The sequence below is a fragment of the Nansenia antarctica genome (assembly GCF_963989245.1).
Source record: "Nansenia antarctica genome assembly, chromosome: 14".
Taxonomy (NCBI): domain Eukaryota; kingdom Metazoa; phylum Chordata; class Actinopteri; order Argentiniformes; family Microstomatidae; genus Nansenia; species Nansenia antarctica.
This window is the reverse complement of record NC_137684.1, coordinates 14,057,208-14,075,603: the sequence shown is the minus strand read 5'-3', so window position 1 is coordinate 14,075,603 and position 18,396 is coordinate 14,057,208. Positions and strand designations below refer to the sequence as shown.

General features: G+C 44.5%; 1 protein-coding gene across 1 annotated transcript in view; it reads left to right on the top strand.

The window, feature by feature from the left end:
- The window catches only part of LOC308169870 (DDB1- and CUL4-associated factor 15-like), a gene marked incomplete at both ends in the record, with an annotated part of 43,764 nt that overhangs the window by 7,229 nt on the left and 18,139 nt on the right, over positions 1-18,396 (top strand). Inside the window, 4 exons of the mRNA XM_080544602.1 lie at positions 10,288-10,410; positions 10,769-10,851; positions 11,591-11,695; positions 12,080-12,194. Of these exons, the coding sequence (XP_080400728.1) occupies positions 10,288-10,410; positions 10,769-10,851; positions 11,591-11,695; positions 12,080-12,194 (426 nt within the window). The remainder of the gene's footprint in view (positions 1-10,287; positions 10,411-10,768; positions 10,852-11,590; positions 11,696-12,079; positions 12,195-18,396) is intronic.

The window sequence follows — 18,396 nt, the reverse complement described above, 5'->3', positions numbered from 1 at the left end:
CTTTTTCTTCGTACTTGGAGAAGGAGTATGCAGAGATGGAAAAACATCTGAAGGCTGCGCTGAACGAGGTCGACTATGTGTCAACTACAGCGGACATTTGGACAGCTAACAATAGGAGCTATATGGGAGTAACGCTCCACTGGATTAGTAGATCCACATTAGACCGCAACAAGGCTGCATTGGCGTGTAGGAGAATCCGCGGTAGACACACGTATGATGTTATTGGTGCAGAAATCGAAAACATTCACTCTTCATATGGACTAATCAACAAAGTAGTAGCAACAGTGACAGATAATGGATCTAACTTTGTCAAGGCATTTCAAGTCTATCAGCCTGCTGTCACAGAGTCCGATGATGAGACGGTGGAGGAGGCCACGGATGATGTCACTTTTTTAGATGTGTCAGAAATCCTATCAGCTGAGGATGATAGTGATGGCCAGCTGATTCTTCCCCCGCACCAAAGGTGTGCTTCACATACCCTCAACCTTATTTCTACAAGTGATGTGGAGAAGTACATCACTTCCAAACCAGAGAGCAAGGCTGTGTATAGGAGCAGCACAGCAAAATGCACAGCTCTCTGGACGAAAGCAAGCCGATCTACCGTTGCGTCAGAAACGGTGGAGGAGGTTAACAAAAGAAAGCTCCTGGTACCGACATCCACAAGGTGGAATTCCTTTTACGAAGCCATAAAGAGAATCGCAGAAATCCCCATGAATGAGCTGACTACTCTGTGCAACAAGCTGGGAGTGAAGTGCTTCAAAGACCAGGAGTACCAGTACCTGCATGAGTACTGTACCGTCATGAAGCCTCTAACTATAGCACTGGATATCCTACAAGGTGACTGTCCGTATGGGACTTTACTGCCCACACTTGAAGTCCTGATGCAGAAGACCCTTGCTGTGAAAGACACCCTATCCAAGATGACTGCAGGCCTTCCAGATGCCATAGTGCAGGTATGCTATGTTGTTCCATCTTAAAGATAAATAAATACATTTTCATTGCACTATTCATGAACATGGAGCAGAGTCACACCATACTGCAGTATGTAGGTTGTCAGTTGCACAAACTAATTGCATACATAATTAGTAAATAAAGGTATAAATAATAGACCTTATAGGCTACAACTAGATAATAATAAACATATCAAATTATATCTTTCAGGCTATCCAGACTCGTTTTGCCAGTGTGCTGGACAACAAAGATGCCCTTCTCGCAGCTGCTAGTTGTCCAAAATTCAAACTCCGATGGCTGAGAGATGAAGGTAGGAGGGAGCAAGTAAAGGAGCTTCTCACAGCAGAATGTCGCAAAACTGCTCCTGCAGCACAGAGCCCTGCCAGTGTACCCACCACGACTGCCAACCAAGGCGAGATGGACTTTTTTGCTTTTGAGGCGGAGCCAGAGGAGACCTACTCGGCAGAAAAGGAAGTCATGGACTACTTGAGGTCAGGGCATGAGCTTCAGATTCTGAATCAGTATCCAAACATTAAGAACATTTTCTTGAAGTATAACACTCCAACCCCATCTAGCGCTCCTGTAGAGCGGCTCTTTAGTCTGGGAGGTTTGGTGCTCACGCCTAGAAGGAACAGACTTTCTGACAAGAGGTTTGAGAAGCTTCTGTTAATGAGATACAACCACTGGTTTACTCGCCCCTTTCCACTGTTTCACTCATAGTGTGTTCATGGCCTCCATAGCGTGTTCATGGCCTCCATAGCGTGTTCATGGCCTCCATAGCGTGTTCATGGCCTCCTTCCAGTCTTGACAGCTGAGTTCACTCTTCATTGATAAACTCAGACTCACCCAGTTTAGGATTAGGATTATATTAGGATCATATCTGAATGGTCAGGGTAGGTTTTAGGTTTTGTGAAACCACTCCTTGCTAGTTACTGTGTTAAATAAAGATTATATTTATTTTATTGTTTAAAAACAAGTATTTATGTTGGGTGAGGCAAAGAAAGACTCTTTATTTTGTTGTTTTAAGTTATTGTTTAAAGTTTAATTATGTAATTTAAGTTACTGTTAAAATAAAGTGAGTTTTGGCAAAACCAGTTTTCATTTTTATGTTGCGGGGGGGGGGGGGGGGGGTCGGGTGCCTAGGCAGCTGCCAATAGTAACTAAAAAAGTAACTAGTAATCTAACTTAGTTACTTTTTAAATCAAGTAATCAGTAAAGTAACTACCGTATTTTCCGGACTATAAGTCGCACCCGAGTATAAGTCGCAGCAGGCCAAAAATGGGTCATGAAGAGGAAAAAACCACATATAAGTCGCACTGGACTATAAGTCGCATGGTTCAAGGGAACGGGCTTGGCGGAATCAGCGGGGAAAGAAGACCCTGTTGAGCTTGACTCTAGTCTGGCACTGTGAAGAGACATGAGAGGATTTGTAAGCCCAGGAAGGACATAATTCACGTTAAAACTTCTTCTGAAAGGTTAGAAATACTTAAATTATCGAGTGTAAAGCCAGGGCTAGCTAGCGCGTTGCTAACGAAGGTTAGCAAAATGGCGTCGCGGGAGCAAGCAAACAGGATGGAACAGCCTCTGAAAGGTAATAAATGACTTTAATATCGTGTATAACGTTCATAATAGCGTGTATAACGTTCATAATTTAGTGCTTAATGTCCACATTGTCGAGTGTAACGACTATTTATCGTGTATAAGGCCATGACAAAGATAGCTTGGTGAAAAACGGAAGTAGTTAGGATGAAGGGCGGCCTACAAACAATGCAACATTGAACAGCCTCTGAAAGGTAATAAATGACTTTAATATCGTGTATAACGTTCATAATATCGTGTATAAGGTCCATAATATCATGTTTAATGTCCACATTGTCGTGTGTAATGTCCACATTGTCGAGTATAATGGCTATTCTATCGCGTATGTGGCGCTAGCGGAAGTAGCAAAATAGCCTCGCGGGGGTAACTTAGCAACATAGAACAGTCTCTGGAAGGAATAAATGACTTTAATATCGTTTATAACGTCCATAACATTGTGTATAAGGTCCATAACATCATGTTTAATGTCCACATTGTCGTGTTTAATGTCCACATTGTCAAGTATAATGGCTATTCTATCGTGTATGAGGCGCTAGCGGAAGTTACTCCTTGGTTCATGTCAGTCAGAGATTACCGTATGTCAGTTCATGTCAGTCAGAGATTATGAATTATTGATATATAAGTCGCACCTGACTATAAGTCGCAGGACCAGCCAAAGTATGAAAAAAACCGCGACTTATAGTCCGGAAAATACGGTAGATTACTTTTTAAAGGAGTAATCAGTAATCAGTCATCAGAATACTTTTTCAAAGTAACTGTGGCAACACTGGTGATGAGTCTACAGTAGGGCAGGTGTGCTAGTTTAGACTAAACACCACCATGTCTGGAGGCCAGGTCTGTGTGTGTGTGTGTGTGTGTGTGTTTCTCTCTGTAGAGTGTGTATATGTGTGTGGAGCAGCTGACTAGATGTGTGTGTCTGTGTGTGTGTTCCTCAGAGTGTGTGTGTGGAGCAGCTCACCTTAGATGTGTGTGTGTGTGTGTGTCATTGAAATATCTAAATATAGAATCAAAAAGGCAGCCTGCTTCTTTTCAAATTGCAGAGGAAAAGGTATTTAATTTACTTTTGCAAAAGGTGTTTTTTATTGGTTTTTATAAAAACGCAACACCGTGTATACAATCAATTAATCAAACAATCAGACATTTAAGACATTACATTCAACAACAACCAACATTAAACTAACTAAAGTGCTCAGTGTTCAGTGTATTGTCCAGTGTAGTGTAATGTTCAGTGTTCAGTGTTCAGTGTCCAGGTTCCAGTGTCGGTAGGAGGCAGGGGTAAAAAACCTGTTCGCTGTGCATCCGGGAAAAAAATTCCCCTGCAGCCCTCTAGTTGTAGAGCGACTACTATCCAGTTTGCCCACCAGTGCAAAGCCGTGGCTCCCCCACCTCCCTCCCCCGAGGGACCCCACACACCCGACTCACCCGACCCGCCCCACCACCGGCGCATCCGGCCCAGCCCACCAGGCTCAGACTCCTGTAGCCCTTCACGAGGCTAGCCGGACCAGGCGCCCCAGCGGCGGAGCAGATCGAGCACGCAGGCCGACCGGAGGCCCCTGAGGAGAGGCCCAGAGAGCTCGGCGCATGGCAGGCAAGCAGAGGCGAAAAACCTGTACACAGCTTATCCAGGGAAAAAGCTCCCTGGCTCTTCTCAGCTTGTTCCGGGCTGGGGGTTGGGGGTTGGCGGGTAGGGGACTGGGCCTGTAGCTGGGGGCCTGGAGTTGGGGGGGGGTGGCCCGGAACAGGGGGTTTGGGGTCGCTGAGTTGGAACCTGGGGTTGGTGCTGGGGTGACGTGGTGGTTCCCGCCGGTCTCTGCTCCTGGGTCTGGAAGCCTGGGTAGGTGTCAGAGCTGGATATGACATGTGCCTGAAAAGATACAGGAGTGAGAGAAGGGAGGTGTGCATGGTTTGTGTAGTGTGCATTTTGGTGTCAGGCGGGTGATCAGTACTTCCCTGTGACCCAGTGGTGTTGGTCATCCTGGTGCTGGTGGTGCTGGCAGAGACGGCTGGTTCGGCTGTGGGTTGTGTGTGGTGATATTCTGGTGAGGGTAGGAAGTGGGTCAGTGCTGTGTACATGTGTAGGTGGTGGAAGGTGCAGTAAACTTCCCTGTTGGTGTTGTGCGCTGCTCCTCTCCTGGTCCTTGTGATGGTGATACTGCTGACCAGGGCTTGTGCTGGAACGGTGGTGAAGGTGATAGTGCAGGAACTGGTGGTGTAGTGAGGTAGGCCCGGGGTGGGGGGGGGTTGGGCGATGCGGCGCGGCATGGGGGGGGGTTTAGAGGATGACGTCCTTCCATCTCTCCACCCCCCACACCGCTCTTGCTTGATCCGGGTTATTTTTAAAATCAACAATAGCATGGTCCCTGAGGCAGAGGGTGATTCTCCTCCTCAGGGTTGTCAGGTGGACGCTCTGTTTCTGATAGACCCTGATGTTCCTCGTCTCCCAGAGTACCTGCTTGACGGCGCTGATGATCCTCCACTGTTGTTGTAGTTGGGGGGTTGTGCACCCCCCGGGAGGACCATACAGGATGTTCTCGCTCGTCAAGCGGGGCAGGGTCAGCAGGCTGTTTAGGGAGACAGAGGGAACAAACAGGGCCCAGACCCGCCTGGCCACGGAGCACTCACAGAACAGGTGGTTAATGTGTTCTGTGTCCGTGCATCCGTGGGGGCATTTCTCAGTCGTTGCGATGTGCCGCCTATGCAAGAATTCCCTAGTGGGGAGACAACCATGAGCAGCCATCCAGGCAATGTCTTTTTGTTTATTGTAATGGTCTACTAACAGGCCTATCTAAAGGAGCTGTTCGTAAATTGCAGCTCATCCAAAACGCCGCTGCTAGGGTCCTAACAAAAACAAAGAAATTTGAACACATTACACCAATCCTGAGATCCCTGCACTGGCTACCAGTCTCTCAGAGAATTGAATTCAAAATCCTCCTAATTACATACAAATCACAAAATGGTCTTGGACCAAAATACATATCAGATCTCCTCCCACCCTATATTCCCGCAAGGTCCCTAAGGTCAGCTGAGACAAATCAGCTAATAATTCCAAGAGTAAAAACAAAACACGGTGCAGCAGCTTTCAGTCACGCTGCTGCATGCTCCTGGAACAAACTCCCTGAAGAAATCAAACAGGCCCAAACCCTTAAAATATTTAAATCTAAGCTAAAAACCTTCATGTTTTGCACCAGTTATGATTAAACACAAACACTTCTATCAATGTCTTTTTTCCATTAACTATTGTCTTTTTAAATGTTTTATCTATTTACTTCTTATATTTGCTTTTATTCATTGTAATTTTTATTTTCTTATGCTCCTCTTGTGGAGGGATGTGGAGGGATATGGAGTGGTGTAGAGGGATGTAGAGGGATGTAGAGGGATGTAGAGGGATGTGGAGGGATGTAGAGGGATGTAGAGGGATGTGGAGGGATGTAGAGGGATGTGGAGGGATGTAGAGGGATGTGAAGGGATGTGGAGGGATGTAGAGGGATGTAGAGTGATGTGGAGGGATGTAGAGGGATGTAGAGGATTGTAGAGGAATGTGGAGGGATGTAGAGGGGTGTAGAGGGATGTAGAGGGATGTAGAGGAATGTGGAGGGATGTAGAGGGTTGTAGAGGGATGTGGAGGGATGTAGAGGGGTGTAGAGGGATGTAGAGGGTTGTAGAGTATGTAGAGGGATGTAGAGGGATGTGGAGGGATGTAGAGGGATGTGGAGGGATGTAGAGGGATGTAGAGGGATGTAGAAGGATGTGGAGGGATATGATTAAACACAAACACTTCTATCAATGTCTTTTTCCCATTAACTATTGTCTTTTTAAATGTTTGATCTATTTACTTCTTATATTTGCTTTTATTCATTGTAATTGTTATTTTCTTATGCTCCTCTTGCTGTATTTTTAAATAATGCATGTAAAGCACTTTGAATTGCCCCTGTTGTATGAAATGTGCTATACAAATAAACTTGCCTTGCCTTGCCTTGCCTTGTTAGTACATTTATGATTAATGTTTTTCCATACCTGTTTGGAGTCCACGGCTGTGCTGGCCTTGGGGTGAGTAATGGTTTCCTTCGACCTTATGAAGGTCATAATGTCTTTGTATTTCCATGAGGCCAGCCCAGCCGCGGACAATCCTGTCTTGAAGGCAAAGTCCCTCCATATCTTGTAGACTGGAGGGGGGTCCCAGCTGTAGGGCACAGTGTGATTTATTGATGCGGTCACCCTGAGTGTCCGGAGGATGGGTGTGGCATAGTATATTTCAAAGAACCTGGCTTTCCTATCTTTGTTGTTGATGTTGTTGATGAGGTTGGAGAGTCCCTGTGCCCTAATGATGTTTAGGATGTCTGGGACCCCTTTCCCCCCATTCTCCACTGTTTTGTACAGGGTGGTGCGTTTTAGTTTTTCCATCTGGCTCCCCCAGACAAAGGTAAACATGATCCTTTCGATGGTTTTGGATACTGCTCTGTCTGGGGGAAACACCCTGCCCAGGTAAAGGAGAATGGGAAGAACAATAGCCTTCAGGACCAGGATCTTGCCTGTCATTGTGAGAGGCCGTGCACTCCACTCACAGATCTTCTTTTGGACCTGGCGGATGGTCTCCTTCCAGCTGCCGGAGGCTCCTCCATCTTTCTGGTAGGTGATCCCCAGCAGCTTAATGTTTTCCGTCTTTACAGGGAAGGAGGTTGCCAGGTTCTCCTGCCAGTGCTGCGACAGAAACAGCTCACACTTACCCCTATTGATCAGGGCGCCAGTGGCTGCACAGTAGTCCTCCACCACTTTCGTTGCTGTGGAAATGGAGCGACTATCTGTGCCGACGATGGTAATGTCGTCCATGTACGCCACCACCTTGAGCCTCTCCCCCCGGGCCCCTGGTAGAGGGTAGCCCATGATGTTGGGGGAGCTCCTGATCTTCCGTAGGAACGGCTCCAGGTAGATGACGTACAGTAGAGGGGCCAAGGGGCATCCCTGCCGTACTCCAGCTTTGATGGGGAAGGGGTCTGTCAACTGGTTGTTGATCCGAACTCTGCTCGTGATGTTGTTGTAGCAGAGTTCGGTCCAGTTGAGCAGGTGCTGGGGGAAGTTCATGCCCCTCAGCACCCTCTGCAGGAAACCATGGCTAACCCTGTCAAAGGCCTTCTCCTGATCCAGGCTGAGAAGGCCTAAAGGGGACCTCCGCTCCTGGGAGTGCAGGATGAGGTCTCTCACCAGGAGCAGGTTGTCGTTGATGGACCTACCGGGGACGCTACAGGTTTGGTCAGGGGCTATAACTGAGGGGAGGAGGGTTTGAAACCGTTGGGTGAGGGCTTTTGTCATGATTTTATAGTCCACTGGGAGGAGATTAATGGGGCGCCAGTTCCGGAGGTCCTTGAGGTCCCCTTTCTTGGGGATCAGTGTGACCGTACTCTGTCTCATTGACTCTCCAAGCCTCCCTTCCCTGTAGACGGCTTTGAAGACCTCCGCCAAGTCCTCCTTGAGGAGATCCCAGAGAGTCTTGTAGAACTCTGCTGGGATCCCATCCGGTCCAGGGGCCTTGTGTGTATTCAAGGAGTGCACGGCCCGGGTGAGCTCCTCCGTGGTCAGCTCTGGGTTCTCACTCTCACCACCCTCGGGGACCCGGTCCAGACCATCCAGGAAGGTGGCCATGAGAGTCTCGTCGGTTGTCTTGATGTTGTAGAGACTCTCGTAGAACTCTCTTGCCACCCCCGGGATGTTGCCTCTGTCTGACACGGTGTCCCCATTGGTGTCGTATAGGGACAGGATAGGCTTGTGTTTTGACCGTGCCTTGCGGAAGAAGTGGCGTGTGCATTTCTCCTCCTCCTCCAGGCCCTGGAGTTTTTCCCTGAACTGTTTCTTTTGTTGTTGCTCCCGGTAGAGGGTGGCAAGGTGTTGTTTGGTCTCAGCCAGTTCTCGGGCCACATCCAGACCACCCAGTTGTAGGAGACTTAGGCGTTGGAGGGCCGCGTTGTGGTGTTGAAACCTGGCCCTCTGTTCTGCCGCTTTCCTCCTTCCGACTGACCCGAAGTAGCCCTTTGTCCTGGCCTTAACCATCTCCCACCACTCTATCGGGGAGTCGAACAGTTCTTTTAGGGTCCTCCACTCCAGGTAGCGCCTGGAGAAGGAATGCACCACTGTTGGGTCCTGAAGGATCGATGTATTCATCCTCCAGGTACCCCTACCCGCTCTTGTTTGGCCATCCCATTCCAGGGACACTGTCAACATCCTGTGGTCCGAGAAGTGGGCCGCCTGGCTGGTCAGGGTTCCCATCCTCAGACCTGGCGAGAGCAAGAACATGTCTATCCTGGAGGAAGAATTCCCGGAGGAACTCACCCTTGTGTGTGTCGGCGGGGAGGTGCCACCGGCGTCTACCAGTTGGAAGTCGTCTATGATGGACTGAAGTTCTGTAGTGGATCGGTCTCTCCTGGGCCTGCTGCGGTCCTCATCCCGGAGGGCACAGTTGAAATCTCCCCCCACTAGGACTGGTGTGGGGATGAGGAGGAGAGACCGAAGTTTCTTGAAAAGGGAGACTCTCTTGGCCACGTTGGTTGGGCCGTACACATTGATGACCCTCAGCGGCGTGTGTGTGTGTGTGTGTGTGTGTTTCTCTCTGTAGAGTGTGTATATGTGTGTGGAGCAGCTGACTAGATGTGTGTGTCTGTGTGTGTGTTCCTCAGAGTGCGTGTGTGGAGCAGCTCATGCTAGATGTGTGTGTGTGTGTGTGTGTGTGTGTGTTCCTCAGAGTGTGTGTGTGGAGCAGCTCACCTTAGATGTGTGTGTGTGTGTGTCATTGAAATATCTAAATATAGAATCAAAAAGGCAGCCTGCTTCTTTTCAAATTGCAGAGGAAAAGGTATTTAATTTACTTTTGCAAAAGGAGAAAGTTTACAGCGTGTCAAGATCTGTCTTGATACGACAAAGGTTCTCTGAAAGTCCAGACACAGGGGCAAATCTGTATTTTATACACTCAGGTACACTCAGGCAACAAGCCCGCCCTCAAGTGAGGTACAGGCCAATCACAGGCATTTCCTGTATGAGAAGGACTGGCTGTGATGCAGATTGAGAAGAGGTTAGGGGGGAATCGACCCCCACTTTCTCCTAGAGACACAAAGGTGGAAAAGGGGAACAAAAGTCACAAACTGGTCTGGTCGAGTTTCAGAGCACTGGACCGAGGCAAAACAAAGGCCCAGAACTGCTCTAGATTGCTCAGTCTCTCTAGATGCAGGTTTAAGAGAAAAGAGAGCAATTAGGTCTTTGTGATCATTTAAATGTGTCTGTTGTCTAGCCAATATCAAGCTTCAAGTAGAGAAACTGGTTTCATTGTCTACTAGGCTGAGGTCGTCAATGTGTTGATTCTGCCCAGACAGTCTGACTGTCTAGTGACTCTTGTGAATTCAGTCTCAAAGGTAATGAATGTGTTATCAATAAATAAAATGTCTTAGCAGGCATATTATTCCACCATATGTGTTCCTCAGAGTGTGTGTGTGGAGCAGCTCACCCTATATGTGTGTGTGTGTGTGTGTGTGTGTGTGTGTGTGTTTCTCAGTGTGTGTGTGTGGAGCTATGTGTGTGTGTGTGTGTGTGTGTGTGTGTGTGTGTGTTCCTCAGAGTGTGTGTGTGGAGCAGCTCACCAGATGTGTGTGTGTGTGTGTGTGTGTTCTCAGAGTGTGTGTGGAGCAGCTCACCCTGGTACCTAACTAGGTGTGTGTGTGTGTGTGTGTGTGTGTGTGTGTGTGTGTGTGTTCTCAGAGTGTGTGTGTGGAGCAGCTCACGCTGGACTTTGGGTATCTGATCAACGAGGTGATCCGCAGCGACGCCTCCTGGCAGCAGCAGTTCTGCTTCTTCAGTGACTACGACGTCGTCATCCTGGATGTACACACACACACACACACACACACACACACACACACACACACATTCTATCTCTCTGGCTCACACACACATATTGACACACATTCTATCTCTGTCTCTCAAACACACACACTCACACATTCTATCTCTCTGGCTCACACACACATTCCATCTCTGTCTCTCAAACACACACACACACACACACACACATTCTATCTCTGTGGCTCACACACACACACTGACACACGTTCTATCTCTGTCTCTCAAACACACACACACACACACAAACACACTTTCTCTCTTTCTGTCTCTGACACACACGAATACTAACTCCGTCTGTGTGTGTGTGTGTGTGTGTGTGTGTGCGTGTGTGTGCCAGGTGTGTCCAGAGACCAACACAGTGGTGATCAACATCGGCCTGCTGCTGCTGGCCTTCTCCAACGCAGAGGAGAAGCACTGCAGGTACACTGTCTCTCTACGTGTGTGTGTGTGTCAGTGCGTGTCTCTCTGACTGGTTGCCAGCCAGGCTGTTTCCTCTTCCTCTCTAAGAACAAAAGGTTGTTTATTCTCTCACATGTAGTTTGTAGTGTATTTTTGGCGTGTTAACAGGTGTTTAGTGCATAGGAGGTACGTCGCCGTTGTTGCCTGGGCAACCAAGATTTTGAATCTCTGCCTTTTTTAATTTCAAGGTTTTATATACAGTGGCAAGAAAAAAGTATGTGAATCCTTTGGAATGACCTGGTTTTCTGCGTTAATTGGTCATAAAATGTGATCTGATCTTCATCTAAGGGCGCGGCGCGTTCACACCTAGCTCGTTTGGGCCGAATCAGGGAGCATTTCCCCCCAAATTTGGTTAGTTTGGGCATATGTGACACGTTCTAGTGTTTTGATCCGCATGTCGGCAACCAATCAAAATGTTCAGACTTTTCTTTTGAAACACGGAACTACGTTTCAATGTTGTTGAGTATCACAACACAAACTCGCTAGTCAAGCCAAAAATACTGCAATGTAATGGATTGGGTGAGTAATCCCCACTGCTGCCTACGAGAGAGAATGAGAGAGAGACTCAATTAATAAAATTAAATAAATCACAGCTCTGTCACAGCAAACCTGAGCCTAGCCTAACTGTCAGAAAATCTGTCTCTCAGAGTAGCCCCCTCTGCTGGCGGTGGTCTGTAACTGCGTGTGTGTGTGTTCCCAGGCCCAACACCTACCACTCCAGCCTGCAGGTGAGCTGGGACCTCAACACCGGAATGTGTCGCACTGTGGGCGTTGGTGACCTCACAGAGGTCAAGGGTCAGACCAGGTGAGGGTTTCATTCATTGTTTTCCTCTCCCACTCTTGTTACCTCCACCCCCCCCCCCCTTTTCTGTTTTTAGGAGAATATGGATATGTCATGGTAGAAAAATGTTAGTCTTTGAAATGATGATGATTGCTTTAGTTGTAAACAAACACTGTATAGTGTAGAAAAAAAGGGTACAAATATAATTTTCTCTCCCCCTCCCTCTCTCTCTCCCTCTCTCCCCCCCCCTCTCTCTCCCTCTCCCTCTCTCCCCCTCCCTCTCTCTCTCCCTCCCCCTCTCTCTCCCTCTCCCTCCCTCCCCCTCTCCCTCTCTCTCCCTCTCCCCCCCCCCTCTCTCTCCCTCTCCCCCCCCCTCTCTCTCCCTCTCCCCCCCCCTCTCTCTCTCAGTGGGAGTGTGTGGACTTCCTACAGGAAGTCGTGTGAGAACATGGTGATGAAATGCCTCGTTCCTGAGAGCAGCTCCCGCTCCATCAACCGCATGACCAATGAGGATCTGCACAGTGTTATTAATTTGTGATCCCTGCTGCAACCTCAGCCAGTGGACTGGACTTTTTAAATGTTTTTTGTTTTCGGTCTTTCAACAAAAAGAAAAAAAAAAAGATTATCTTGGTTTTTGGTTCTTTGAGTATTACTTCTTCTAATATTGAGCATCAGTTTGTAAAAAAAAAAAAAAAAAAAATCAGAAAAAAATGTTTTTTTTTTATTTGCAAGCAAAATGATATTTCTTTGCTTTTAGGCTTTTTTTCTCCTTTTTTAAAAATCTCTAGTTCTGTTTAAACATTCCCAGTGTTAAAGTAGCAGGCTAATTTTCTGCCCCCCTCTTCTGTTCCCTAGGGATGAGCCTGGGTTTGTGTGTGTGTGAGGGTGAAGCTTGTCTGTGTACTGTATGAATGTGTGTGTGTATGCGTGTGTCTGTGTGTTACACTATCTATGCTGGTACTGTGTCTTATGTTTTGGGTGTTCAGTCCTGTGCCTTGTGTTGCACAGAGGCCCCCCCCCACCCCACCCGTTCTGACTTGAAAAGCGGACTGGATCGTCAGGAGGGAAGCCTTTTACGTTATTTGTTTTCTCCATGTTCCAAGGAGTCATGTTGTATATTGTATGCTTCTTTATATTATATTTATAATTATTATTTTTTTTTTTTTAATATTTTTTTATATATTTATATTGTATGTTTCTTTCTTTTTTCTTTTCTTTTTTACTTTTTACTGCTTGTTTTTAAAAACTTCACAATAAAAAAAAAGTATCCAGACATGTTTTGGTAATATTTCTTATTTGATGGCGGCTTCTGTGCTTGACTACACAACTTTAGTTTGATGAATAAACTTGCTTGAGACTTGAAGACTTTCAGCTCTTGAGTTTAATGTCCAGACTTAAGCTCAGAGGTATGGAGGACCAAGTCTGCCAAAATTAACAATAAATATATAGACACATAAATGAATGTATGAACAAATACATCAATGAATACACACAGTATAACGCAATACATTTCTATATGTATTTATTCTTTTCCACATTTATTCTTTCTTTTCCACATTCATTCTTTCTTTTCCACATTGTTTTCCACATTCATTCTTTCTTTTCCACATTCATGCTTTCATTCTTTCCCCGATTATCAGTAATGTATGCACATATAGGGGCGTGTCTTGCATGTTGTCCTCGCCCCACGCATTTTCATTGGTTGATACCGCGCGTGACGTGGTAAAAGCGACCTTCATGCCACACATCCGAAGGCATGCATTTGTTCATTCTTATTCTGGCACGGGTACTTCAACACTGGTTATGCTCTTGGATGCTCTTGGATGCTGGTTTAACAGTTTTTTTGCACAGTGTTTGAGTGACTGTTATTTTGCACTCTATTGATACTCTTCAGTTCCAGCACCTCAGCAAAGTCTGATAAGGGATGAGCGGTGGTATTTTCACTATTTAAAGTAATCATATTGACATGTCTAGAAAATATTAGCAGAATATATACAATGAAATGAAATAGACTAGATGCATTGCCAGGGAAGACATTAGATGTGACCATTTCTTAATGTTCTTGCTCTGTACAGAAAGTATGCAGCAACTTCAAAAAGTACAATTGAGGTACACACACTGTCACATTCTGTGCTTCATGTGTTGTGTAGACAGGCATACCCATGCACACACAATTGTAGCCAGTGTTATTTCAGAATTATTTGAGATTTTTCAGACATAATACTGTATTTTGACAGTGACAGTGAAAATAGTGTACATTCCGTCCGTGTTTTGTGATTCAGCATTTGCAGACATTTTTAAGAGATGTATTTCATAGCTATTGGCAAAAACTTTATTGGCAAAAACTAAATCTTAGTTTGGTTCTTTCATTTCTATTCTTGTTCATCACCTGTATTTTCTTTACAGCTTTGATTATACAGTTTTTCTCAATTGCTAAAACACATTTCACAAAACTTCCCTCCATTTTCCCAAAACTCTAAACACAACACACTTTTCTAAAGCTACATAAGCAAAACCACACCTTCTCTCTTCAAAACTCAAACTTTCACACCAAAACATCTGCTCAAAGCCTGCAAAAATGTAAACACTATATGCATCATTACAGACTACAACAAAACAACTGAAAACACAATGTTCAGTGTGTGAGAATGTTCTTTTTTTTCACAACTGCCAAAGCACATTTTTAGAAACCTTACAGTATCTGTTCTCAGAATATATCACTGAAGAGTATTGGGCATTCATAGATGTGTGTGTGTTTCATATGAACAATATGTAAATCTACAGAAAATACAGTATGTATGTTACGGTACATGTGGGAATACGGTACATGTGGGAAAACTAGGGTTAGGGTTAGGTGCTAGGGTGACTTGGTACATGCTGGCATGTCTAACCCTAACCTTAACCCTAACCCTAACCCTACCCCTAATCCTAACCCTAACCTTAACCCTAGCACCCTAGCACCTAACCCTAACCCTAGTTTCCCCACATGTACTGTATTCCCACATGTACCGTAACATGTACACTACTGTACTGTATCACAACTCAATGCAAACACTACAGAGGATCCATTACACACAACAATACTCACTGAAAACAATGTTCAGGGTGTGATGTTTTTTAAATTTATTTATGGAACTATACCACACACACACACACCACAATCATTTGCAACAAGTGTCTTAAATTTTGAGTCGTTATGTTTAATGAATGAAGCTAGGTGTGTTCATTGTGTTCAAATGTTGCTGACTGTGGCAAGCATTTTGCATCACATGAGCTTTAATTTGAGAATTTGAGCAGAGTTTTTTGCAACTTGTGTTTTAGCAAGACAAAATGTGTTTAGACTTATGAGAAAAGGAGGATTGTGTTTTGTGAATTGTGTCTTCATGTGAAATGTGTTTATGGTTTTGGCAAATGGGAGCTAGTTTTATTAAATGTGTTTAGAGAACTGGTCATTTGGTTTAGAGAATTGGCTTTTGTGTTTTAGCAATTGGGAAAAACTGTAATTAGATCAATGTGAAAGTCAATTGAGAATATAAGTTCAAAATAAATGTAATAAGGATGCTTAGTAACTAGCTAGATAAACATTACCACTAACTCTAAACTAGCTTGCTAGCTAAAGTTACCTGAGGTAACTTACCTCTAAATATGGATCTGACTGGGGCTAAGTTAATTTATTTGAGGGGGTAAACACACACGTTATTTGTTTTTTTGCTTTGAACAAATTACTTACCAACAAGGCATCTGCCTATGGTCCTAGCGGTCACCAGCAACTAGACTCACTCACTGAACATGTAACTACAGAGATGTGTGAAACCTGGACATAAACAAAACCTTCCAAAAGGGTTTAGGCAAGGCAAGTTTATTTGTATAGCACATTTCATACTACAAGGGCAATTCAAAGTGCATTATATGCACACATTATATAAAGACAATAGCCTACAGTAAGAGGAGTAAGTAAGATTTGTATGTATTGTATGTGTTATTATCCATATTCTAAAGGCTTGCTTAGATTAGTTTTAGATTAGTTTTTACTGATTATATTTCTATTCTGGAAAAGTCTGTATATTTTACAGATTACAATACAAATTATATATAATGTATAACCCTAACCCTAACCCTAAACCCATGGATGGGTACATTTATTGTTTTCAGAATTTTAAAGTTTAAATATACAAATTATACATTATCTACTTAAAATAGGCATTTCCCCAGACTTTTCTAGGGATGTATAGGAATAAAAAAAATCACATCTAGAATTTGCCCACCCAGATGGTAATGAAATGTTCAGGTAATCCAACTGAGTGCTTTACCACGTCACCCGCGGTATCAACCAATGAAAATGCGTAGAGTGCGTCTAAGATACGCCCCTATATTTGCATACACATCTGACAATGACAAAGACAAACTATTCTATGTGAATAGCTAGGTGAAAACAACATTGTCTTTCGCTTTATCAGTAATGTATGCATTATCAGTAATGTATGCATTATCAGTAATGTATGCTTTATCAGTAATGTATGCATTATCAGTAATGTATGCAGCATGTTGTCCACGCCCCTGCGCATTTTCATTGGTTGATACTGCGCGAGACGTGATGAAGCCCTCAGCCGAGAGCAGACACTCTAATTTCCACTCATAGCATGTTTTTAAAATAAAAAAAAAGGGTTAGGGCATATGAATCATAGTGGAGGTATGATATATCGCATATATATGGCATATATATATATATATTCTTTGGTGGAAAGGCATTTTCTAAAGCCATTTTTAGTCACCACAAGTCTGTTCAAACCCAGGCAGCGAGACTAGCAGGAAAACACAACTAGATCTTCTATAATTCTAACTGGATAGTACTTCGTTTCCAGTCATAGTCAGCTAGATTGCTTACTTAGCTACTTAGTAATTGTTTTAATATAATATTTAATATTTAATAAGTTTAAATATACAAATTATACATTATCTACTTAAAATAGGCATTTCCCCAGACTTTTCTAGGGATGTATAGGAATAAAAAAATCGCATCTAGAGTTTGCCCACCCAGATGGTAATGAAATGTTCAGGTACTCTTTTGAAACACACTTCTCCCTTCATCCAGGACACCTTGTGCATATTCTACCCACAAATAGAGTGCTTTATCCCGCATATTTAATAAAGTTACATCATTGACAAAGTTCCAGGCTGGGTCTTATCGATGTTTTGTTGTGCTGGGCTGTCACTACCATTTTCACCCACAAGAGTGCAGCGTCTAGCCATTTATGGAGGCCTACATCGAATGAGAGCAGCAGTTCCAATTCACTTTTTACCCCAATATAGAGTGCCATATGCCCCCAATAAAGTTAGAATTCATTGAAAAAACACTTCTCCCTTCAAGCAGGACACCTTGTGCATTTTCTACCCACAAATAGAGTGCTTTATCCCGCATATTTAATAAAGTTACATCAACAACAATGTTCCAGGCTGGGTGTTATGGATGCTTTGGGTCATGGTACTGTTGCTCACGGCCATACTAGCCTGAATACGCCCGATCTCGTCCGACCTCGGAAGCTAAGCAGGGTTGGGCCGTGTTAGTACCTGGATCTTGGCTGAGTGCTTTACCACGTCACGCGCAGTATCAACCAATGAAAATGCGTAGAGTGCGTCCAAGATACGCCCCTATATTTGCATACACATCTGACAATGACAAAGACAAACTATTCTATGTGAATAGCTAGGTGAAAACAACATTGTCTTTCGCTTTATCAGTAATGTATGTGTAACGATGGTCAAACAGCCAAACTTCTTTCATTTAATTCGTTTATTTGACCTGCAGAGAAGACATATAGAACACAATTCTTCTCTGGTCTGCTTGTGAATCCATTAAGGTGGCGGCCATGTTCTCCCACCACCGTCTATGTACATTTCACATCAGGACAATTTGTTCACAGAAAGAACACAAACTTCCCTCAAACATTACAAATAACAATTACAAACAACATGTGGAGCGACATACCTGCAGAGAAGACATATAGAACACAATTCTTCTCTGGTCTGCTTGTGAATCTGCACGTTCAAAACAACATACAATAAATGTTCTGTTTCACATCATCACAATACATCACATCATCACAATACATGTAAAAACAAACAGCACAGTACTACACCAACACCTTCACCCTACATTACAAGATTCTCCATACAAACAACAAAACACGAGGAGCATTTCACATCACGCACATACCCATTAAGGTGGCGGCCATGTTCTGACGCACCACCGCAAGTACGGCAACAAGAGAAGGACAAAGAACGTGCAGACCTGCAGTACACCCAAACTCCAAAGGGGGGCTCCAACAACAACCAGGGCTGCTCAAAGCACGGCGAAACTCATCTACATTCACCACAGCTAAACATACATTCCCAACTCTGTTACACCCACCTCCCCTGAATTTCGCCAACCTTGAGCAGCAACTATACATTTAAATACTACTTTTTACTTTTTACACTATTACATAGGGCCGCCAAAGGACAGGACAGCCAACTTGAAAAGTATCCTATAAGGATGAAGTGGAAAGAGAGGTAAACTACCTCTCCAACCAACTACTGGCGGTAGGATGTGTTCTACACCCCACAAGACCCTATTTTCACTGTGTATTACTAGCCTTCAAGAGGCCACAACCTCTTATGAAACAATCAGAATAACGAACAAACCTATATGTCATAGGATGTCAGTGTGCACAGTGTATACATGCACT